Source organism: Crocuta crocuta, unplaced genomic scaffold (genome assembly GCF_008692635.1).
Source record: "Crocuta crocuta isolate KB4526 unplaced genomic scaffold, BGI_CrCroc_1.0 scaffold216, whole genome shotgun sequence".
Taxonomy (NCBI): Eukaryota; Metazoa; Chordata; class Mammalia; order Carnivora; family Hyaenidae; genus Crocuta; species Crocuta crocuta.
The window spans coordinates 2,750,344-2,775,329 of record NW_027531504.1 but is presented as its reverse complement, the minus strand read 5'-3'; the positions used below and the strand labels follow the sequence as shown (position 1 = coordinate 2,775,329).

Sequence of the window (24,986 nt, the reverse complement as noted above, 5' to 3'; positions counted from 1 at the left end):
CATTTGTTAGTCTACTATGTACTAGGAATTTAGCTAACTATGTTCTTATGTAGTAATTCATTAGATACTTCCAGTGATGCTGAGGGAAGGTAGATATTATTTCTTAAAGTTATTTTCTGTATGAAGAAATGATGTTTTCCCAAAAGCCACAATATTTATGATTGTTAGCGTGCATATTCAAACATGTCTACATATGTGACATATTTCTGATTTAAAAAATAAACTTTTTAACAGTTTGAGCTTCCCAGTGATAGGATATATTTTCTCTGGAAGTAGTGAGCTTATCATTATAGGAAGTGTGGGAGTCAAATGTTGGTTGGTCATATATGAAAGAGGTTATGGCAAATATTCCAATAAAACTGAGAGATTGTACTTGCTCACTTATCTAGGTCTCTTCTAGAAGGTTAAATATTTTATATAATTGAAAACAAGGTACCAGTTCTAACTACTGATATATCATTGGCAAATATTAGGCCACAGAACAATAATCAACTATTTCCTACTTAAGAGAAACCTAATTTCACATTTGGATATTATTTGAGTTTTCAAAACCAGAAAATCTCAGGGTTTTTTTTAAATTTTAGTTTTTAATGACTATTCAGAGTGAATAGTGATAAGTAAATTTTAGGGCTTACTTTGCTAAGAATACAATTGTTTTGTGGATTAAATACTGTCTCGATAAAGATGAACTCATGCTAACCTAATGATTACTGTAATTCACATTTTTACATAGCTATTCTATTATTAAGGGATTTTGTAGATTTAATCTATCTGGAAAAAAAGTTAGTGAAGTGTTATATAAAATACAATAAAAATAAGTTCTCTTAATTTGGACAAAATAGGGTGCTTCTATGCTAACGTATTCTACTACCCACCTTCCCCAGTTGGTTCTATTAAAAATAGTGCTGCAAAAAGAAATAAAAATCAAAAATAAAAATTTGCCCATTGCAGAGCATCTCACAGAGAGGTTTTTAATGTGCAATTTAACAGTTCATGGGAAAAGGAATATTGCTGGAGGCAAGGAAAAATTTCCTTCTGAAAATAAGTGAAACCCAGGTCATTATTAGCATTTATGCATTTACTTTGGGACATAGGAGGTATTTGGAGCTGTGATTCATTTAAAAATATGACCACATCACTTGTACATTGGGAAGGCTTTGGGGGTGGAGCTGAAGCTTTCCATATGCCAATAGTTGGGCTTTGTTAAGAGGAAGTGGTTGATTCTACACTTAAATACCCTCAGTTGGTTCCCTTTAATGCATATGAGTATAATTTTAGCTAAAGAGAAAGAAGCAAAGGGCTGGCTTCTGTTGCTCTGTGTAGGTAGCATAATTCATTGAAAGGATTATGGATTTCAGGAGGAAGCAAACTTACTTTTTGAAGTAGTTGACTTTGACATGTTACTTACTTTTTCCAAGCCTTTTTTCATCTGTCAAATGGGTATGATAATACCTCACCGAGTTATTTTAAGAATTGAATGAAAAATGTTCACAGGAGAAAAGTGCACCGTATCTGACACAGAGTAAAAAGGGATTTTTCATTTATCTTTGTCATTTCTCTAACAGGAGAACTCTGGAAAATTGTAAATCCTTTTTTTTTTTTAAAGTGTTCTCCTAGAGTTTAAGAAATTATATTCCCATCGACAACCACAGCGGAAAAGCTATCAGCTGCACCTGATGTTTATCTAGAGTTGTGTGAGCAAATATCAAGAGCCTGAAAACAACTGAAACTTCAGGGAGGTGCAGCTTTTGGGGCTCTAGAGGCCTCTGACCTAGCCATCCAGAAAAAGATCCTCTTTGGGGGAAAGGACCATGTGAGCCCTCTCTGTTCTTGCAGAGTAGAGCGAAGGTGGAGCTTAGATTGGGAGTAGAGAAAACGCATATTCTGCCTCAGTGAGTTCCTAAATTCCTAGACACTCTCCATGGAGGGTCTCTATAGCTATGAGGGACTCTGAACTATAACTTGGCCCTCAGACTTCTGGATGAAGAGGAGCAAAAGCTTATAAAGTCGAGTTGCATATTAATGTTAGTGACTGTTTTCAGAGCTATGACCTCTCCAGCAATAGCTTCAGAATTATGCTTAACGTATCCAATATAGACAGTGCATTTGATGTTAAAATCTTTTACAAATTCATTTTAATAGCTTTCATTTATAATTAAAATCTAGATGGAATTCATATCTTGGCAAAAGTAGATTTTTAAAAGCTGAGACTAGATTATTTCTTTTTGAATATAATTTAACCTTAAGCATAAGAAAAAAAATCCCAGTCTCAAAAAAAAATACCTTTTTGCTAAATGCTACTTTTCATATTCATGTACTTGAGATGATTCCACGACAGTAAGTACACCTGTAGTCTGCTTAGTGTGGCAGGAGATCATTAAAGCCAATTTAGAAATAGAAGGGTGTTGATAAGATGATCTGTCACTGCTGTATTGTAAAATCTGGGCACTTAATTACCTTGAATATTTTCTATACATGTCTAATGATCAACAAGTCCTGTGGAGCCCATTACTGATTCCAACCTTACTTAAATTTTCCTCAATCTCAGAAAAAGATCATCAACTTGATTCTTAGCAAGTGTGACAACTATTTTGAGATACTTACAATGAAAATGGTAAATTTCCTAACTTGAAAGTGCTTCCTTGTGATACAAAGACAATAGTTAAGAAATAAAACTTTAAGAACAACTCCTTATGAAAGCAACTTAGAATATGAGTAATTACATTTGACTAAAATCTTCACTGATCAAAAAGATAAGCAAGGTTTCCCAAGTATCTTCCTGTGTAGCACACATTCTAATTATAAAGTTAAGGCATGCATATTTGGATAAAAAGGCAAGAGAATTACATTTGTTGACCACCAGCTATGTTCTAGGCTATAGTAGTACAAGTGTATAATTTAAGCTTGTGGAGGTTTTATGAGGCAGTTGTTAAAAATCTGAATTTACAGGGGAGGAAACTGAGATCAAATAGGTCACAGAGCAAGTGAATTACAACTCCAGGATCTGAAGCTGAGTCCATCTAACTTCAAAACTGGTTCTCTGAAAAACTCCTATATGTGGGGACATATGACAATGTAGAATGTACTATCACATCACGTATCCAGCATCACCAAAGAATAGAATGTTCTATACAATATGAGGCATTCAATATAATTGAATATAAAATATAATATAATAATTATATTATAATTCAATATAATTGAATCCTACTGTCAATGCCAATTTCTTCAGCATTCGAATCTGATTTCAAGTGGAAAATCAGAAGTTATGCTTGTAAAAATTGTCTATAAATATTATTCTGAATGAGAACCTATGAGACTGACAAAATGTAGGTTCAGTAGATTTTATTTACTGTTATTTCTATCTTAGTTCTGGAAAGCTGCTGTTGTCAGATAAGTTTCAAACTACTATAAATTGCTGAGGAAATTTTTTTAAAAAAGAGGAAATGGTTTTCTATGAGTGGAACTAGATGATGATTCACAGAGACTGTTCAAACTTTGGGCTGGTTCCTATTTTTAGGAGTGAAGATGAGATAGTTCCAAATCCCTTACTGGTCCAATAAATATTTTGTTTACAAAATACCTGAAATTGCAAATGTGTAGTTGGTGGGGAGGGCAAACAGAAACATTGAAACAAAATGGGAAAGAGCATGGAAAATGCAATGCTCATCATTGATCCATCACTGCTTCTGATTTTATTCTCCCAATTGTTTCCTGAGGTGTTTAGCCACAAATGTCACAAATGCTCATAGAGTTGTGCAGCTCTGTTAAAGCCACGCACAGTGCTTGGTTCAGTTGCCTTCCAAAGCAAAATCTAGATACAGACAACACACACTAAGTAAAGTAGTATTTCCTCTCACTCATTCTAAATATACTTCCTATTAATTTCATTGCATCTCTCTTCCCCATTGTCAAGAAGACAGAGAACATCCAGATTTCATAAAAGTAATTAAATTAGGTCTAGATTTTTCTTGCTTCTTTGCCAGGGTACCATGGAGTTTTATAATCTCTTTTAGTAATTTCTCTTCTCTGGTACCAACTGACTGTTAGGCTTGTTACTTCCTGTAAAACAACTAACACACCACTATTCCAGGGAGTACAGGAAATTAACCATGAACACTATGAAACAGCTGACATCATAAAGTTCTTAAAAGAAGGGTAATGTATGCTTATCTTGATATGTCCACAGTGTCAAACACCATGTCTCCCTCATGGTAGGGCAATATGGGGAGCTGAACTATAATACATATCTACATGTGTGAGACTCTAATATATGCCATTGGTCACATCTCTACAATTTTTACATATTAATTTCTTCATTTCTGTTGGGGAAATTGAATGAGTTGCCTAAGTTCAAACACTTGGTAAATAGCAGAACTAAGATTTGAATTCATCAGGGCACCTGGGTAGGCTCAATCAGTTGAGCCACGGACTTTAGCTCAGGTCATGATCTTGCTGTCTGTGAGTTTGAGCCCTTTGTTGGGCCCTGTGCTGACAATTCAGAGCCTGGAGCCTGCTTTGGAGTCTGTCCTCTTCTCTCTCTCCCCCTTCCCTGTTCTTGCTCTATATCTCTCAAAAATAAAATTGAAAAAACTCTAAAAAAATTGAATTCACATCTGTTTGATTTTTTGTTTCACTATGTGATTTCCTAACCACACTTGGTAACCCAATACGTATCTATGGAATGTATTTTCATGGGGTTATCACTTCTCTAGTTCTATCTAGCCTCAAGAGGGAAAAGCCTGCAGCCCAGTAAACTTGTAATTCACAAATGACCTAAACGCCAACTGGAATGCTACATGGTACAATCACTTAGTGTATAGTTAATATGTAATTAAGAGGCAAAAATTAAGGCACATACAGAACCAGGCTTTGTTAACAGTAATGGATCTTTAAGGACTGAATCTCTATTTTCATTTTCATTATCACTGTAGAAAAATCATAAATAAAGACAGGGTGTAGGGTGTTGGTATAAAGAGAAGAAAGAGGAGAATTAGGGGATTTGTTTACTACTAAAGTACCCCTAAAAGGCAGCTTTGCCTGAGTGGCATTTTAAACATTTACCCTTATTATAACATTAATCTTTCATTATAATGTTTATATTTTTTTATAATTCTGATACTATCTGTTGGAAGAATTTTCAAATATTAATATTCAATGTCACCCAAATCTTCCAATAGAGAAGCACCCTGTGTCTGCCTGAACATTCTCAGGATCAGGAAATTTCCTATTGATACAAGAAATAAATTCTTACCTTCATATCAATTAAAAATCTGTATTCCTATACTTTCTTGAAATTATTTTGTAAGCATGTCTGAAAGAACTATGTGGCAATATACATTTCTTGGCCAATTCTTTGGATACTAGAAAAATCCTCAGTGTTTATCAGCATTTCTGTGTGAGAGACCTGACTATACATGTTATCATAGAGCCAATGTCATATTTCTATCATATAGACATATGCACATAATTGTGGTACTTTTTTCATAATTTTTCAGTTTTTAAAATCTAAAATATGTGTTTCAGAAAAAAATGTTCAACCATTAATAATTGTTAAACGATTATCACATAATTAACATGGGGCCCAGCCATATTGGAATAATTTCTTACTTGTCCCAGCATAGGCGAAATGAGTAAGGTGTTCATCTAGGCTTGAATATTCCCTTCAGTGACTACAACCCCAGATTTCAATGTTGCTTTTTATACACCCAGTCCCAGTGCATCATAAGAGAGCAATTTTCCAAATTTCTTGTGTTTAAGAGTCACTTGGGGTACTGTTTAAATTACTCATAGCTATTTATTCTATGATATAGCTAGACTTCTCTCTCACAGACCTTAATCCTATTATCGCTACAAAACCATTAACTATCACTACTAACTTAAACATGAGTTCTTCTGAGAACTTAGCAATCACTTGTTTTAACTCCAAATTTTAGAGACCTGTATAATAATCTACAGTTATACCACTACTTAATGGCTGGATAGAAATGAAGCCAGTTCTTTTGACTCTATTAAGAATAGTAGTTTCTTTTGCATGAATTTGACTGTTATTTTTAGGTTTAGCTATCGGGTATTTGACATCATCCATTAGTACGGAGGAAAAAGTCTTCAAAGAACGTTTCAAATGGAATTCCACTCTGAGCTTTAATTAGGGAGAAGAAAATAACACTTCATAAGGGCAATATGTTAAATAATGACTGCAAAACTATTTGTGAAACATTCTGCTAGGTATTCTGGGATACATGAAGATAAGTAACACCTACTTCTTGCCATACTGGAGCTTGTAACTTGGGGGTAAGTTGTTAATGACTTTGGCCAGAATGAATGGGACATTTCACTGAATGGGAAATCATAGTGTATTAGGTCATCATACTCTACAACACTTTGAAGTGCTGCATACTTGGCTTTACACAAAGCTGAAACTCCATTAATGTTAATTGTCATAGCACATGGGAATAAAATCTCTCAAGTTGTGAAATCAATATACTTATAACTGATATTTAGAGGTCATGGCTGTTTGATATGAATGGAAGGAAATAATTTTTAGATACTGTTATTATAATAAAACATGGAATCAGCTAAAATGTCCTATAATTTTCTAGCTAGTTTTGAGCACATTTATTAATACAATGTAGAAAACAGTTTTCCTTACTTGTGGCCTCACCATTCATTTCTTCAAGTCCACTGTTAATTCCAACATCTATGGAATTCATTATTTTGTCAATCTGTGAGAAACAAAAGCCATATAAATATATTATTAATTCTCTTTTATCATCACATTTTAATAATTTCCGAACTCCAGAGGCATACATTCTTGATATTATTACCTTTACAATGCCACAATTAAGAGAGTGGCTGAGGTAGGTTTAAAAGGAAGCAGACAACTTTTGAATTGCTTTTAAAAATATAAATTATGCTTCCCTTTCTTAAACTTTAAAAATCAGACTGCCTTTTCTTTATATTTCCTAAAATGAACTTTGTTTGGACCTATGTGGGTCAGTGAGTTAGGAATTGTGTATTTTTTAAACTCAGAAAGTGATGGGGCTGAGGGATAAGTTCATGTGAAGATGTTCATTCTCTCAGCCATTCTTTCTCTTCCATCTGAGAACATGCATCTCTTTTGACTGGTGAAGGAGGCGGGTTTCATATGTGAGTATGGCATTGGAGCCAAGTTATTACTAAATGGCTTGATCAGCTACAAGCTAATTTGTGGCATGTCTTGTAATCACAAGAATCCAGTTGCAGAAACACCTTAATTCTAAGAGATAAGTTAAATGTTAACTAATTCTGCTTCATTCCAGAAGTGACTGCAGATGTTATTCACAGAGTGAATAAATATAAGAAATGGAGAGACCAGAGTAAACTATCAATCAAGTAGTACAGTATTTATAGGAAGATATAACTAAGTTTTAGCCATTTATGGTTTAATTTCACTCCCCATCATCTTAGCAAACTGTGTTAAGATAGCAGGTTTCAGAAAGGACAATAAGCATTACTTAAATGCCCTATTTTGCTCACCTTGAAACAGATGCAGGGAAATTAAGTGATTTTCCCAAATAGCTCAATTCATAATGTCAATATCAGACATTTCTAGGTTTCAGAATAGTAGAATGAACTATTATGCTTCAAAACCCAATACAACTGGCACAATCTTTTGAGAGAAAAAAAATGTGACACATTAGAGTGAAATACTAAAGAGGAATGTGGTCCATTCACTGAAGAAATTCAAGAAAAGGAAGGAACTTCATGGTTTTATGAAATAGTCTTCCTTAGGGACAAAGGATGATATTTTATAACCTTGCAAGGGCACTTACTTTCTGAGTAATTTTATAAAATAGAAGACTTTGTCTTTAAGTAGAGCTTAAATTAGTGATACTCAACCTCAACATCTTTTTCCTTTTGTCTCTCTGATAGTTGTAAAAGAGAAATATTAAGTAATTTGGGTTTGTTGTATGGTACTTGGGAAAGAGCCAGGACTATTCTGTTTACCATTAAGGTTAAGATTATAAGGAGCTTTTCCGAAAACATAAGACACTTTAAAGAAGGGAGACGAGCTAACAGAGTTTAGTAAGTAGCAAAATGATACAGAGCAGCACAAATACAAAGACTTTTCTCAATTTGTCAGCTGCAGTGCTTGGTAGGACATAATGTGAACATTTTCTTGTACCTCATAGCTAGTTATTACTTCTGCTTGATATCAATTTCTATGGAAACAACAGATTTTTCCACATGTGTGGAATTGTGTTTGTTTTTACACTAGCTGCAAAATTATCATGTATTACCCCTAGAACCTTGCCCTTCTACTTGAAACTATATGCATCTATTTTTTTTTTTTGTCTCTGAAAGACTTAAAACTTAAAACCCTTCCCCCAAACCTCCTTTGACTCCAAAGCCTTATATAAAGAACAAGATCAAGTCTTACTTCTTCCCATTCAGAAGTGAAGGATGGTGTTCTTTCAGAATTCCCTTTAGAACTATGTTCAGCAGGTGAAGATTCACTCCAGTTAACTCTTGGTGTTTTCTCATTTGAAGGGTATGCAATGAGATCAGAATCTGATTTAGAGACAGTTTTTGATAAATGCATGTCAATCAGGGCTTTTGGCAATGACCTTATTCTTCCCAGGGTACAGGCTCTCTCCACAAATCCTCCCGTGTTCACAATCCACTGGTCCCCATTCCGGGATCCACTTCTAGTTGTTCTTGTACCAACAATAGTATGGTTTTCAAGTTGGTTGGTTTTTTTGTGAAAAATTGTTCTACTGACCACTTTGGGTTTAATTTTCTTTACCAAAGGTTCTGAGTTATTTGCTATTGGAGATTTCTTGAAAGGCAAAGGACTGTTTGCCGAACTGACTTCATCTTGTCCTTCTTCGTGTTCATCTCTTTTCCCATAGAGATGAAATGGATTTTCAGGGGACTCACAGGCTGGAGAAGACCCATGGAGAAGGCCTGCAAATTGCCCAGGATCATATTCTTTTGGAGGATCACTGTCCTCCTGTTGAGAAGGGTCATCTGCAAAAGAGAGTAAGGGCATCAGGATGGTTGTTTATTAAGACTCCAAACCCCTGATACAAAAGCAGTGCCTTTTCAAATTTGTGCAATATTTGTTGCTACATAATGATATCCTCACTCTATGAAACACCCACGACCCTAGAGTACCATGTATAAAGTGAATTCGTGTGTGTGTGTGCATGTGTGTGAGTGTGTGTGAACTAGATATTCCTGACATACCCTTGGATGTATTTCAAAGATATGAATTAGGTATTAATTGAGTAATTGCATACTGTTCTTTCTTGTCCCCAGAGCATATACTTTATAGTAAAACGGGGTTTTCTTAATTTGAAAAAACTTCCAGGTCCAAACCCTCACAATAAATGATCATTGTGAGGTAAGACATCAGGCAGGTAAATCAAGATCATACATAATTATATCCCTTTGCCCTTCACCCACCAAATAAGTTCAGAAACAAAATCTTGAAAAGAAGTATAATTAGAAGTTATTTACAGTTAATAATACTAATAGTATTACTTTAAATATAAAATTAAGAATAATTCTATAAATTATAATTTAGACAGAAAGAATTTGTTCAAGCTTAACATAAGCAAACAATATAATCCATAATATCACTAAAAAGCCAGGCTCTTTTACAATAAATTGATGTTGAGTTATTAACACAAAGCTTTTTCTTTTTTCTTCTCTGAAATAGCATTAGTTATTTTTTAATTTCTTCAGATCTTTGAAAATGTAATATAGAAAAGAAAAAAGAAGAATTTATTGTTTTTGTAATTTTTAAAAGATAAAATATAAATGTTCTCTGAGACTTAAAATGTACCATGTTTTTTTATGACCTAATTTATCTTTTAAAGATATAGTGTATAAAACCCTGGCTAAAGAACTTAGCAAAGGAAGTCAATATACCTTTTTAATTGGTCATTTTAATTCATATAGCTAAATATGTGCTACAATAAAAGTTAATTACCTGATAAGCCTATAACCCAATCTCGGGAAAGAGTCAAAAATAGCCAATATGGTAGATAATAACAACACATCTGAAGCTGACTTGCTCACTTACACTTTAAAGAAGTTGGCTAGTATTATAAACCCCAAACACCAAAGTTTTCATAAATTAATAAGTAACATTTAACAGGTATGTGCTATTTACTAGGCACTAACTTAGGGATTATATTTACAAGATCTCATAAGAGATCATATTTACATGATCTGCATAAGAATCCTGTGAAATGATTAATAATAATCATGAGTATCCAATAGAGATATAGCCAGAATATTACATCTACATATTTAAACCAATTGGCAACTATGTTAAGTATCAATAAATATTTGCCCAGAGGATGCGTCAGACAAATCAACTTTTATGATAGTTTGGCCCCAAGTCCCTATACTGTTCTACCCCTATGATCTGATGAGGCAGGGTTGCTCCTGGCCTTCATATCCGGCCTTCATATCCTCAGACCTAACCTGTTTCCTGCTGGGCTTTTCCAAGCAAAAGATGTCCCCCTGCTCTGATCTATCACAACGATATCTTGAGATGGAAGAGAGGAATGCTAGAAGAGAGGTCCATGAGACAACAATCTAAAGGAGGAACACTGTGCCCACCCACTACTATAATAATCATTCTGTCTTCTCACAAAAACTGCATCCCTTTCCGGTGTAGCAACACTATATCCTTGATAACTCCTCCTGTCCTTCCCTCATGACCAAGATTCTTCTTGGGGTAGAATAGTGAGTGGAAAGTGAGTTAAGGCAGCTCTGAACTCTCTCTAAAGGCTAGAGTTTATGGCCTATTATATCCATTTTTTTGGAAGTAAATATGAACACTTAGACAACTTAAGTTGCTGAAGTTTCTAGTTAGTAAATGGTTATGTTGAGATTCAAACTAAGATCTATCAGATTCCCATATCCATTTGCCAATGGAAAATATATACCATTCAGATAAAAGAACAATCTACATTTCAAAGACAAGTATGTAAACTCTTTGTGGAAGGGGACATGTTTCTCCTGTTTATGACTGTTCCTGGAATTTGGATAAGTGGACTAAAAAAGGGTTTTTTTTCACCACCATGAAGAAGATAATACCAATAAAACCTGGCATTCCATTCCAATGTATTTTTTTTTCTTCCTATGCTACTTGGATCCATAGTCCTTTACAATATAACAGGTTGGTTTGGATGACAGTAATGGGTAAACAATGTGAAAGGAAGGAGGAACTCAAAAAAAAGGAAGTTTAGAATTTTATTTTGAAAGTTGCTGAAGAAGGCTAAAGCGTTTGATTATGAAAAGAAAATTGAAAATAATCAGCCTATTGTGGGAAAAAAAGATTCATTAAATCTCAGTCAAGAGGTTTTTGACCCATATTCATGATAAACAAGAGTTTTAGGGGCATAATATTATTTAAAGTTTTCTGTAAATATTATTATGTTATTATCTCCTCTGTGGTTTCACCACAATGACTATAATCACAACCCCAAAATGCTTTATACTGTCCAAGTCCTCTAGTGATAAGCAGTGACTTTCCTAAAAGAAAACTTTTGAATAGTAGTACCTAGCATTATGATAGTTGGTACTATCTTTGCTAAGAGTTGTCAAAAGGCAACTTGCTTATTTCAATAGCCAAACACTAAGGATTACTCAAATCAAAGAGAATGAGAAGTTGACATAAAACCTCATGAAATGCTTATTTGGTAGACTGATGGCAGTTATGGCCCAAATCTGCAATGGCTCCCTGTAGCCACACCCTACCCTGTATCCATTCCTCCCACATGACTCTGGGTATGGCCACATACCTTGCTTTGGCCAATGGGCAATCGTAGACATAAGCAGAGACTTGAAAAGCACTTGTGTGCATTAGGACTTGTTCTCTTGCTGCTCTTGCAACCTTCTTGCCATATGAACAAGCACAGACTTGCCTGATGGATTGCCAGAGGCTGGCTCCGGCAGGGTCCAGGGGTTCCTGAATGTTGGATGTTGTCGGTGAAGGAGTGTTGAGAGAGCCACGAGAAATTCTTTCTGATCACCAGGCAGGCATCTCTGCTTTGACTGGGGCTCAGCTTTATTTTATAATTAAGTGTTTGGGGGACAGCACAGAAGTGGCATTTGCCTTAGACAATGATTTCTGATGACAAATTTCTTTGCTATGTAAGAATTTCCCAAAACAGATTTGTAGAAGACTCATGCATAACCTTTATCAATAGTGATTGAGGTAGGTGATTTAGATGCATATCCTATGGGAAAGGAAGGTATCTTTAGCATACAAGACAATGTTTTTAGCATAAAAAGGGTGAAGTTACTTCTTTGTGAGCAGGGGTCAATAGCTTGTTTGTTTAAGGAGAAGTATTAGGAAAAACAGGCCTTTCAGGAAACACAAATATTTGCTTCCATAATTACAAAAGAAGAAGTTCCCACAATAGGTTCCTTCACAGGGTGCAATCAGCATATTCAAGGCCATAATAAGTCACTCTGAATACTGATCACAAGATGTCTTGGGGGGCTTGTGCTCCAAGCAGAAACAATTGGGTGGGGGTGGATATCTGTCCTTAACTCTAAGTTAGGCTCTTTGTCTCAGGGCCAGCCTCAGTTGTAACTCTTGTGTTCTTAACCCCCTTTATTATCTAAGTCTTGGATCTGCAAGGCCCATAGGAAGAGCCGTTTGACAATCATCCACAATGCTTTCATCTAAAATCTCTTTTGAAAAGGCAGGAATATGCTTTTCCTTAGGAGGAATCTGTGTGGGGAATATCGGTCTGATTTGGAATATTGTGAGGCCTGGTCAATACCTGCAGGCTCATTTCCAACAGGAGCCAGTAGTAGCAGAAGGAGATACCAGTTTTGCTTCTCATGGCAGGAGCTGTGCAAATGCTGCCATTTCCTCGCTTTGACTGTCATCCAGTGAGGCCAGTGCGGCTCCCAGGAATGGATGATGAATACATTACCCAGCTATTTGAAATTGTAGGTTTTATTATTTTTCAGGTTTGATGAGGCTAACAAATCAGGAGACAACAAATTGACATTGAAAAGATAAACTGTTATTGATCCCAAGAGGAGGAGGACATGGGAAACACCAGGGTTGGTTAGGAGACAGAATGATTTGGGGAAAAGGTGAGCAAGAGCCTTTATTGTGATTTCTGTGTGAAGGAATAGGAGAAACATGGAACACGGGTTTAGGATTGGCCAGTTTGAATCATTTCAGCAGCTTCTAGAGCATAGGACTGTCCCTAGTTGTCTGGTTCTGGCTCTGGTGTGAAAAGTGACCCAAAGCATGAGAGCCTAATAAAGGTAGTGGGGGGAGTGGGGGAGGGTGGTATGGCTCTGGATTGGTTGGTTTGCATATGAAAGTCATGGTTACTATCTCTAAGATTTAGCTAAACTTGGGAAGGGCTGTTCCTCCAGGGTCAGAAAGGTCCCAAGTCAAATAATCAAAAACAAAAACAAAACAAAACAAATCTAAAATAAAAAGGCATGATTAATATACCAGTCATTTCTGTCAACTTAGACAACAGTAAACCAACTTCCAGATATTTGAGTGAGGTCACCTATGACTAACCAATCCCAGACCAGTATGACAATGGACACAGCCAAGATGAGCTGAGGCTGACCCAGACCAGAAGAAAATACCCACCAGAATCATGAGCTAAATAAATGGCTGTTAGTTTAAGCCATTAAGTTTTGGAGTGGTTTGATATTCAATGATAGATAAATGATTCAGCCTGTATCCCAGTTTTCAGAGAAGATATAATACACTGCTCAAAATATATTGTGACAATGCAGTGTTTATATTTTCACATCTGCAAACAAAGATAGTAATACTATATACCTATAACTGTTGTGAAGACTTATTAAAGTAGTAGATGTATGCCAATGACATAGAACACATTAAATGTTTATATTATTACAATAATTTTTAAAGGATTTAATTTTTACAAATAAATGTAGTAGTAGTGATCATATTAAACACTCAGTATAGACTGTTATTTTGACAGTAAATATATGGGATTTACTCCTTTGTGTCTGCTTGTATATTTTTAAAATACACTTTGGAGAGAATTTTTGCATTTTCTTACTATTTCTTTAGTTGTAACTCAGGCAGAGTATACTGATTAAACTGTTTTCATAACTTGTCCTATTTAATTTCACACTTCTCTGTTGATAAGTGTATATTTCATGCCAAGGTACAGAACTAAATATGTGTGAATTTCAATCTGATAGTTACTCAAAGCACCATTAGCATTTCAAAGAAATGTCAGAAAAAGTATCAAATAGTAAGTAGTTCAATTTCTTTTTACCCATTTTGTCCCTTATCTTTATCACCCATATAAATACCTGAATAGCAATAAAACCCCAAATTTCATGTTAAGATAAAAACAAATGGAAAATGAGTGATTTCTTCTTATATTATAAATTGTAACTTTTGTCTATTGAGTCATTTTATTCTTCTTTAGAAAATAAATAAAATTCTCCATTTCCAGGGATTTGAGTGATAATAATAATATTAATATTAATAGAAATCTATGGTGTTGGTTGTCATCTTTCCTCTCTCATTTGTGATTTATTTATGTGGGTCCTTTCTCTTTTCTTTTTGATAAATTTTACTGGAGGTTTATCAATTTTTTTAATTTTTTCAAAGAATCAGCTCCTGGTTTCATTGATCTATTATTTGTTTAGTTTCCATAGCAGTGATTTCTGCTGTAATCTTTATTATTTCCTTCCTTCTCCTGGCTTTAGACTTCGTTGTTGTTCTCCTTTAGATGTAAGGTTAGGTTGTTTATTTGAGATTTTACTTGCTTCTTGAGGTAGGCCTGCATTGTTATATACTCCCCTCTCAATACTGCTTTTGCTGCATCCCAAAGGATGGCTGACAGACACATGAAAACATGCTCAATATCACTGATCCTCAGGAAATACAAATCAAAACTACAATAAGATACCACTTCACATTTGTCAGAATGGCTAAAATCAACAACACAAAGAAAAACAGGTCTTGGCAAGGATGTGGAGAAAAAGAAAACTTCTTGCACTGTTGGTGGAAATGCAAACTGGTACAGGCACTGTGGAAAATAGTATGAAGTTTCTTCAAAAAGTTAAAAATAGAACCATTCTATGATGCAGCAATTGCACTACTAGGTATTCACTCAAAGAATATAAAAATATTAATTTAAAGGGATACATGTACTCCTATGGTCATAGAAGATTATCTATAATAGACAAATTATGGAAATAGCCCGTGTCCATTGACTGATAAATGGATAAGAAAAGATGTGGTGTATGTGTGTGTATATCTATACATATAATCTATATATAGATATGTATCTATATAGATATAATGAAATATTGCTTAGTCATAAAAAAGAATAAACTCTTTCTATCTGCAATGACATAGATGGAGCTAGACAGTATTATGCTAAGTAGAGTAAGTCAGAGAAAGACAGATACCATGTAATTTCACTTATATGTGGAATTTAAGAAACAAAACAAATGAGCAAAGGTGGAAAAAAGGAGAAAGAGGCAAACCAGAAGCAGACTCTTAACTATAGAGAACTGATGGTTACCAGAAAGGAAGTGGATGGGGGGGTGGGTTAAATAGGTGATGGGGATTAATGAGTGCACTTGTGATGAGCACTGGGTGTTGTATGGAAGGGTTGAGTCACTATAATGTACACCTGACACTAGTATACTGTATGTTAACTAACTGGAATTTAAATAAAAACATATGATAATCAAAGAATAAAATGAGCACATGATAGCAACAAACAAAAAATCAACCATGGGTAATATCTTTAATAAAGAAGGCATCAGGGAATCCCTGTGATCCTGGAAAATGGATGGCAAAGCCAAATCAGGTGATAGCGTCATGGTCCAGAACCGGATCTGCAGCTGTGAAGCTGCAGTGGTGCAAAGAAAATGAAACTGGATGGACTTTGCAAGCCATGAAACTGCCATTAGACTCTGATTACCTAAAGGAGAGGGCCCAGCACTAAGCAGGATGCTAAGCAACAGAATCTGAGAACAACCAGCAGAACTTGAAAATATCCTACAAAAAGACAACAGGACACAGTTTATGCCCTTGAGAATCTCAGAAATATCCAATAAAGATATGCTCTTAGTAAGTCTAGACACTCAATCTGGAGAAAAACTTTCAGGAGCAGAATCCAAATTGAACAGGGTGCAAATACCCAAGACCTCAGGGAAAAAAAGAAAAAAAAAAAACCACAACTTTATAGAAGGGGAAGTGGGGGTGGAATAGGAGGCAGAGGCCCAGAGGAGGGAGGCCTTGGACACAATAGTAGCAAAATATAGTGTTTAACTGTGAGAGTACTACTTGGGAAAGCAAGAGCATGGAGCTCTGGAGAACACTAAAGTAATGGCAGCAAGTCTTTCTAAATCAAGAGAAGCACCCCTGTTTATCAATACATCATGGTAACAACAAAGGAGAAAGTCCTTGAACAGTGAAGTGGGTAAAGCTACTTTCATATGGTATGGCTCATGCCTACTCTCATACAGGAACATTTTGTGCTTGAATAATCCAGGACATCTCTTCTCATTAAACATGGGGAAACAAGCAAACAAAAAAAAGATTTTAATACAACCTCATTTAAAGACATCTAAGAAAAAGAAATGAAAATGAATGTTTAAGAGCTAATGAAAACAAATAACAAATGTAGCCCCAGGGAATTTGAAATCAGTAAACTAAAATTGAAAAGTATTTAAAAGAAATTAAGAAAATGATATAAATTCTGAAGGAACAACCTATACCATAAACAGAGGAGCTCAGATATGAGATGGCTGGCTGCTCATTTCCTTTTTCCTTTCCCATTCACTCCAGGGGCAATTCAGTCCTAAAGTCATTAGATAAGGGAGAGTGAGAAGGTATCCACACCTTGCAGTGACTCAGAGCTGAAATTCAGGGCCCAAGCAGGGTAATGGTGGTGACTATGTTTGGGGGCAACACAGCATGGCATGTTGGGGACCACGCAGGGCTAGGAAAGTGTCCACATAGGGAGTAGCCTGGTATAGAGTGTCAGGGCTCAGATGGGGGTAAGGAGGGAATCTGTGGAGGTGGAATAGCCTAGCTGAAAGAGTCAGAAACTCAGCAAAGCAAGGAGGATATCCCTACGGAGGGTAGTCTACCAAGGGAAGCAAAACCCAAACAGGGCAAGGAAGGTGTCCATGTCCAGAAGAGAAAAGCATTCACGCATGAGGTGGCCTAGCACGAGATGTCAAAGTCCAATCAGGGAAAGGAGGTTGTCCATGTGTGGCAATGGCCTGCCATAAGGTGCAGTCCCAGGTGGATAGGCAGGATGTTTACATAGAAAGATAAACTGGCATGGAGAATCAAATTTCAGTCAAGGTGAGGGATGCCTGGGTGGCTCAGTCAGTTAAACTTTCAACTCTTGGTTTCAGCTCACCTCACAATCTCATGGCTTTGTGGGTTCTAGCCCCGTATCAGGTACCATGTTGACAGCACGGAGCCGGCTTGGGATACTCTCTCTCCCTCTCTCTCTGTCACTCCCCCACTTGTGCTGTCTCTATCTCTCTCAAATAAATAAAGTTAAAAAAAATTATCAGTCAAGGTGAAAAAGATGTCTGAGTGGGGAGGAGGTAGATCCAGAGATTGGTTACATACAGAAGGGTTGATCAAATAAGCAACTACATTAAGGATAATGGGAGCTAGATTTCTTACTGTTTAAGAGGGAATTTTTAAATATGAAGAGGAAGAAAACTAACGTGAACCTTGTGATGTTGGACTGGAAATGGGATACCAATGTTTTCAAGATAGATAGAAAACACATGTAAATACATTATTTGTGCATATATGTATTTACACATACATATTACCTACCTCTGTCTACTAAAAGCGTCTGGGAAATTGAAATCCCAGCAGCAGTAAGTAAAGCCTAGATTTTGGCTTCTAAATATATTTTCCACTCAAATAAACAAGGATCCATTGAGGAATAACTGATATCAGTGCCAGCACATGGAAGGTGCAAGATGAGCCTGGAATACCTTGTGCCAGAAAGCGAAGAAGTACTCAGAATGATGAGGCATGTTAGGATAGAGAAGCCAGCTCAAATGGGCTCTAACTGGTTAAACTGAGGACAATTTTGGAAACAAAATACATAATGACAGTTAATAAATTATAATCTATTATAATAAAAGTAGGAACACATGAGCCCATAATAATATATAAATAAATGAATGATTTAAAATTTGATTAGGAATGGAAAATTTAAATAACTTCAGATCACCTCCCCACAAGATACCTATTAATTACAAAGCAAAAAAGACTAACTTTATGATGAATAATTCTGGGAGGCACTGTCTTAATCAAATGATAAAGGTGAACATCACCAGTAACAGAGCAAATAAAAATCTTGCCCCACCTGATAGGATGCAATGAGAAAAACATAGAATCACTTCTGTATTTTCCTGCCAATGATGCATAACCTTAATCTACTCATGTAGAAATATCAAATGAGGCTAAGTTGTGAGATACTCTACAAAATATCTGCCCTGTAATGTTCAAAAATATCAAGGTAATGAATGCCAAGGAAAGTCAGATGTACTGTTCAGATGGAAGGAAACTAGAGACATTGAACTATATATGCAACAAGGGATCCTGAGCTAGCTTCTTTTTATCATGAAGATTATTACTGGAGAAAGGAGGAAAACTTGAATGAAGTCTGAGGAATAGATGGTAGTAATGGATTAACGTTAATGATTTGGTTGCACTGAGGTTGTGCAAGAATATACTAGCTTGTAGGAAATGCCATGCTACAGCAGTGTTCCTCTAAGTGGGATGTTTGTCCACGGATGTTTGGGGTCCCCAAGATCTTTTCACAAGTATCCCATGAGGTCAAAACAATTTTCAGACTAATACTAAGGCATTTATTTGCCTTTTCCCCTCTCATTACCTCATGAGTGTTCAGTGGGGTTGTTCAGAGGCTACATGATATATCTTTCCACAGTGGAAATGGGTGATGGCTCTTCAGGTCTCACTGTGGGAATTGGCACACTGTTACTTCTCGCATCCACTGATGGAATAAAGTCATGTGTCTAAACCTAATGTAAATGGAATGAGGATATAAAGGCCACCTACTGTCCTACAGTACAGTGTAACATAGCAGAAGAGGGAGTGAAGTAATCAGATTTACCACAGAATACTTCTAATGTTTCCCTTTTAAAAACGATGCTTTTTCTAATTTTTGGATAGATAACATTTATTATGTTCTTTTATATTTCAACTTTGCTGAGAATTTTAATTATGATTGAATATTGGGTTTATATCAAATAGTTTACTTCACCTGTCGAGTTCATTATCTAGATTTTCTCTTTATTCCATTAGTGTGTATAACATAGTTTCTTACGTTAAACACACTGGATATTAATGGGATGAATGGGTCATAATGCATTTTTCTTTTGCTGTCCCACTAGATTTGGTTTGCTAGTATTGGGTTTATGATTTTTACATCTTTGTTCATGAATGAAATAGGCCTTTAAGTTTTTCTTTCTTATGCTGTCTAGTTTTGATATGAACCTTATTAGTATTACAGAACTAGATGGAGGAAAATTCCCACTTCTTCAATTCTCTAGAGGGGTTTGTATAAGATTAAAATTGTCTGTTTCTTAACAGATATATTTGTTACTTTTAAAATAATCTGAACTCAACATCTTCTTTGTGGAAAGATTTTTCATTATTCATTCAATTTCTCTAATAGCCATATGCCTATTTGGGGTTTCTATATCTTTTTGAAGTTTTGGTAGGTTATAATTATCTAGAATTTATTCATCTCTCTCCATTTTAAAATTGTTGGCACAAAGTTGTTCATATATTTTTCTTATTATCTTTTTATGTAACTGTAGTTATATTCCTTCTCATTGCTAATATAGTATGTTGGTACAGTCTCCCTTTCTTCTTTACTGTTCTTACAGGAAATTATATCCAATTTTAAGTATATAAAGTATTCTGCTTCTGATTTTATATATTAGTTTCTGTTCTATTTCATTTCTTTTTTTTTTAACAAATAGTATATTGTCAAACTGGTTTCCATATAANCTTTGTCAAAGATTAGTTGGCTGCATACTTTTGGGTCCACTTCTGATGTTCTACTTCATTTCTGTTCTTTGCCATTTCCTTTTTCCTACTTTTCTGTTTTTCCTATCATTTCTTCTTTTTTTTTTTTAATATTTTTATTTATTTCTAGGAGAGAGAGAGACAGCGTGAGCAGGGGAGGGTCAGAGAGAGAGGGAGTGACAGACTCTGAAACAGCCTCCAGGCTCTGAGCCGGCAGTCAGCACAGAGCCCGATGCGGGGCTCGAACCCACGAACCGCGAGATCATGACCTAAGCGAAAGTCGGACGCTTAACCGACTAAGCCACCAGGCGCCCCTTTCCTATCATTTCTTATAAAATTTCTTAAATTTGCATTTAGCTTATTAGTCTTCAGCATTTCTTCTTTTCTTTTAAATGTATTTATTTATTTTGAGAGAGTGAGTAAAAGAGGGGCAGAGAGAGGGAGAAACAGAGAGAATCTCAAGTAGGCTCTGTGCTATTAGCTCCCCCATGGAGCCACACGTAGCCTGATGCAGGACTTGATCCCACAAACCTTGAGATCATGACCTGACCCAAACCCAAGAACTGGGCACTTAACTGACTGAGCCACCCAGGTGCCCTGTATTTCTTCTTTTCTAATATAAGAATTTAAAATTTCTAAGTTCCACTTATGCTATTTTCACCATGTTTTATATTCAGTATTTACATTTTTGTTTAAATATAAACATTTTTCAGTTAGAATTATGATGTCTCAAATCATTTTTCATGAGTTATTTAGAAGTGTGTATTAAAATTCATAAATTTATGGGGATATATATGGGAGTCTTTAACTTAATTGAATTCTTGTCAGAAAATGTAGTGTATAATTATCTGAGTCTTTGACATGTATTGAAACTTATAGCTAAGTCAAAATCAATTTTTATCAGTGTTTCATGAGAATCACATGTACTCTCTAATTGTTGGATATCAAGCTGTATGTATTTTACTAGATTAAGTTCATTAATTGAGCTGTTAAAATACTCCATTAATTGAGATATGTTGAAATTTCCCAATTTTAGTGGACTTATATGATATTATATGATGTATATTATATGCATAATTTTTAAGTCCATACATGTTTAGAATTTTTACATTTTCTTGGTGAATTGAATGTTATAATATTTCATAGTGACTCTATTTCTAACACTGGAAATGTCTTCAGTGTTAAAGTCTACTTGGCTTGATTCTGATATAGCTACCCAACTTTCTTTGGGCTAATGCTTTTCAAGTAAATCCTTCCATCTTTACCTTTTTGTGTGTGTGTGGATGTGCCCTTAGCTATAGATGTATCTATTTTAAAGAGCATAAAGCTGGATTTTGTTTTCCTACTATCTATACAATCTCTCCCTTTTAACTAGCAAAATTAGCAATTTATGTTGATTTCAGTGATTACATATTTATACTTTGTTCCACTACTTTACATTTTGATATCTTTTTATCTTTCATATTTTTTTCACCTTTATTCCCTTTTTTGTTCTTTTTTTTCTCATTACTATTTTTTTTATTGCCTTGGATTCATATAATTTATTTTTATTCTTTTGGTACCCTTAAAATTTTACCATACATTTTAAATTTAAAAGTCTCAAGTTGAACAGTACCTTATCCATTCACTTTCTGAATAATTTTAAGATCGTAGATTCACTTGCCTAGGTGGCTCAGCCGGTTAAGCATCCGACTTCGGCTCAGGTCATGATCTCACGGTTTGTGGGTTCAAGCCCCGAGTCCATCTCTGTGCTGACAGCTAGTTTGGAGCCTGGAGCCTGGAGCCTGCTTCAGATTCTGTGTCTCACTCTCCCTCTGACCCTCCCTTGCTCACACTGTCTCTCTCTCTCTTTCTCTCTCTCTCAGAAATAAAAACATTAAAAAAAAATTTAGAACACTTGAAGTTCATTTACTTGTTCTGCAATAAATGCTGTTGTCAGTGTTTTCATTCTGTTTACTAATTTTTCTAAATCAGATGTTATTATTTTATTCAGATTATTTTTATTCAAATTTGTATATGTTTACCATTTTATTTATTTACTATTACTTCCTCAGAAGGGCCTGAGATCATTTTACCTCTTGAAGTAATCCTTGAGACTATTCTTTTGGAAAAAATGTCTTGGTAACTCCCTTAGTTTTTCAACTATAAATGGCTTTATATTACACTTTCATTTATGAAAAAAAAAATTTTAAGTTCACAATTTGAGGTTTTGTCTCACATCTTGAAGATATTATTGTGCTCTTTTTGACTTCTGTAATTTCCTTGATAAGTTGGCAATCATTATATCTGTGTTTTTGCTGCAGGTGATCCATCATTTCTCCATCCACTTTGAGAACCTTCTCTGTATGTTTCATTTTCACAATAATGTGTCTTATTGTGGGCTTCTCTTTTTTTATACTGTTTAGAATACAGTGTGTTTCCTGAACCTATGATTTCATATTTTATCAGTTGTGGAAAAAATTCAGCCATTATCCATCAAAAAATTTTCCTCTCCTATATATTCTTTATTATTTCATCCCGAGTCTCTGATTAAGTGCATTGTTAATCTTCTTATTCCATCCTTCATATCTCTTCATGTGTTTCATATTTTTTGCCTCTTTGGCACTCTGTGCTACACTGTGGAGAATTTCTTCAGATTCATTTTCCAATTCACCAATTCTCTTTTCACCTCTGCCTAATTTGCTAATCTGTAATTCTGTTCATTTAGAATTTTAAAAATAATTTCAAGTGTTACATTTTTCATAACTAGAAATGTCATTTATTTTTCAAATTTGCATGCTACTTACCTGTAGTCCTTGTTTTTATTCATCTTCGTGATTGGGCATTTTTTAAAAAATATTTTATTTTTATTTTTGAGAGAGATAGAGAGCAAGCAGAGGAGGGGTAGAGAGAAAGGGGGATACAGAACCTGAAGCAAGCTCCAGGCTCTGAGCTGTCAGCACAGAGCCTGACATGGGGCTCGAACTCACAAACTGAGAGATCATGACCTAAGCCGAAGTCTGACACTTAGTTGGCTGAGCCACCCAGGCACCATGGGCATTTATTTCTTTAAACATATTATAACTGTTTTGTTTAATTTATCATTGTTTTATTTCCCATTTTCAGTAACAATACCTATAGTCACTGGGGACTAGATACGTATTTGCTATTTCTGATCATACCTACTTATAGTGATTTGCTTTATAAGGTGATTGGGAATCATTAATTGTTACTTTATTACTTGATCTTAATCTATGGAAGCTTGTCAATCTGATCAGAGAAGATTCCTTCAGAAAGAAATTTATATTTGCCTTCCATTTCCCTAAATAGTCTTGACTCAGTCTTCCCACTTTACCATTGAACCAGGGTACAGTACACAAACAGCAGTGGTATTATTGACATCTGCGCTCAAAGCAACATTGACTCTCTTGTCTTCTAACACATATTTTAGAGAGCAAAGCTTGTTAGAGCAGGCAATGTCTCAAAGAATGTGTCCTATTCAGAATATATTTGTTTTGCTGCAGACAGATGTCTCAGAGCAGTTAGTCTGCCGTACTACTTTCTAACAAAATATTTTTATTATAAAAATGTACATTTATGTATATTTCAATTCAAAAAATCTAGATCTAGTTGATTATGAGTCTACTAAATAGAGTTAATAATAAATTGCCTTGCCATGCATGTTAGTACTTTGTAATGTATGATACAATATATAAGTCAATAAATTATCCTGAGTATTATATAAATGAAGAACAAGCTTACTGTAATTATGAGCTCAAATAAAACAAATCCTTTTTAAAATATGATCCCCCTAAAATGTAAATTTATAAAGAACACAAAAGAAATTCATAGAGTTTTGGCAATGTTTAAAACATTCCAATTACTCCATGATATTCATTAAAAAAGATAATCATGCAAAATAATCACAAAGTGTGTTTTGTATTTAAATCCTAGATCACCTAAAGAGAACTAAGAGCTAAACCTTGGTTATACATATGGTCAATATGGCTCAACAATCTTTTAAAGGGGCACTGGGTCTTACCAGAAATATTTACGAGAAATGTTATCTATTTTTTTGTTCATTTATATAAAGTATATTTTATTTATTTATTTTAAGAGAGAGGGAGTGGGGAGGGGCAGAGAGAGTGAGAGTGAGTATCTTAAGTAGGCTTCCCTCACCAAGGAGTCCAATGCAGGGCTCAATTTTATAACCCTGAGATCATGACCTGAACTGAAATCAAGTGTCAGGTGCTTAACTGACTGAGCCACCCAGTGCCCCCACTCTTTTTTTCATTTATAATGTAATTATATGAACCTTATTGTAGTTTATTTATCTGCCTTGTTTTCTTAGTTATAGTGCTCATGTGCCCTTGCTAGTATGTTCATTTATATGCAAATATTAAGAATGTTTTTTTCAGGTTACATATATACTAAGAAGTATGAATCAAACAATAATAAGCCACAGAGGCAACTATATAGAACTCATATGCTCTTAATTCCCAAGGTCAAAATCAGTTAAAGTTTCCAAAGATACGTGAAATTAAATAAATACAAACTCCACACTTATTTCAAAAATTAAAAAGGCTAAGATTTCATACTAGCTAAGGGTAACCAACATTTATTGTGTCTCTTCTGTGTTAAAGGTCGTTCTATCTCATTAGGTCAATCCTCACATAAGTCCTTAAGTAGGTATTATCATTACCTTTAAACGGATAAGGAATAGCTCGTAAACAGAAGAGACAGTATAGGATATAAATCTGGCTAGTCCAAAACCTGTCTCTTTCCATTCCATTACAAGTTTTTGTGCTTATAGTTTGCTCCATCTTTCCTATGGCTTCAGCACAACATGTATAGGGAAAGCAAGAAGGACTTAACTCCTATACAGCCACTGGTCTGAGGCAAGGGTTAAAAGTTTCCATAC

The 24,986-nt window shown here is 35.1% G+C and overlaps 1 protein-coding gene across 5 annotated transcripts in view; it reads right to left on the bottom strand.

Annotated features, from left to right (window-relative positions):
• ANKS1B (ankyrin repeat and sterile alpha motif domain containing 1B) overlaps nt 1-24,986 on the bottom strand; it is a 1,065,677-nt gene that overhangs the window by 443,316 nt on the left and 597,375 nt on the right. For 4 of the 5 annotated variants that reach the window (XM_077772139.1, XM_077772140.1, XM_077772141.1 and 1 more), the window contains exons 13-14: nt 8,423-9,012; nt 6,653-6,725 (exon numbers count right to left, since the gene is read on the bottom strand). In XM_077772139.1, the coding sequence (XP_077628265.1) occupies nt 6,653-6,725; nt 8,423-9,012 (663 nt within the window). The remainder of the gene's footprint in view (nt 1-6,652; nt 6,726-8,422; nt 9,013-24,986) is intronic. The other variant, XM_077772143.1, reaches the window with a different exon arrangement.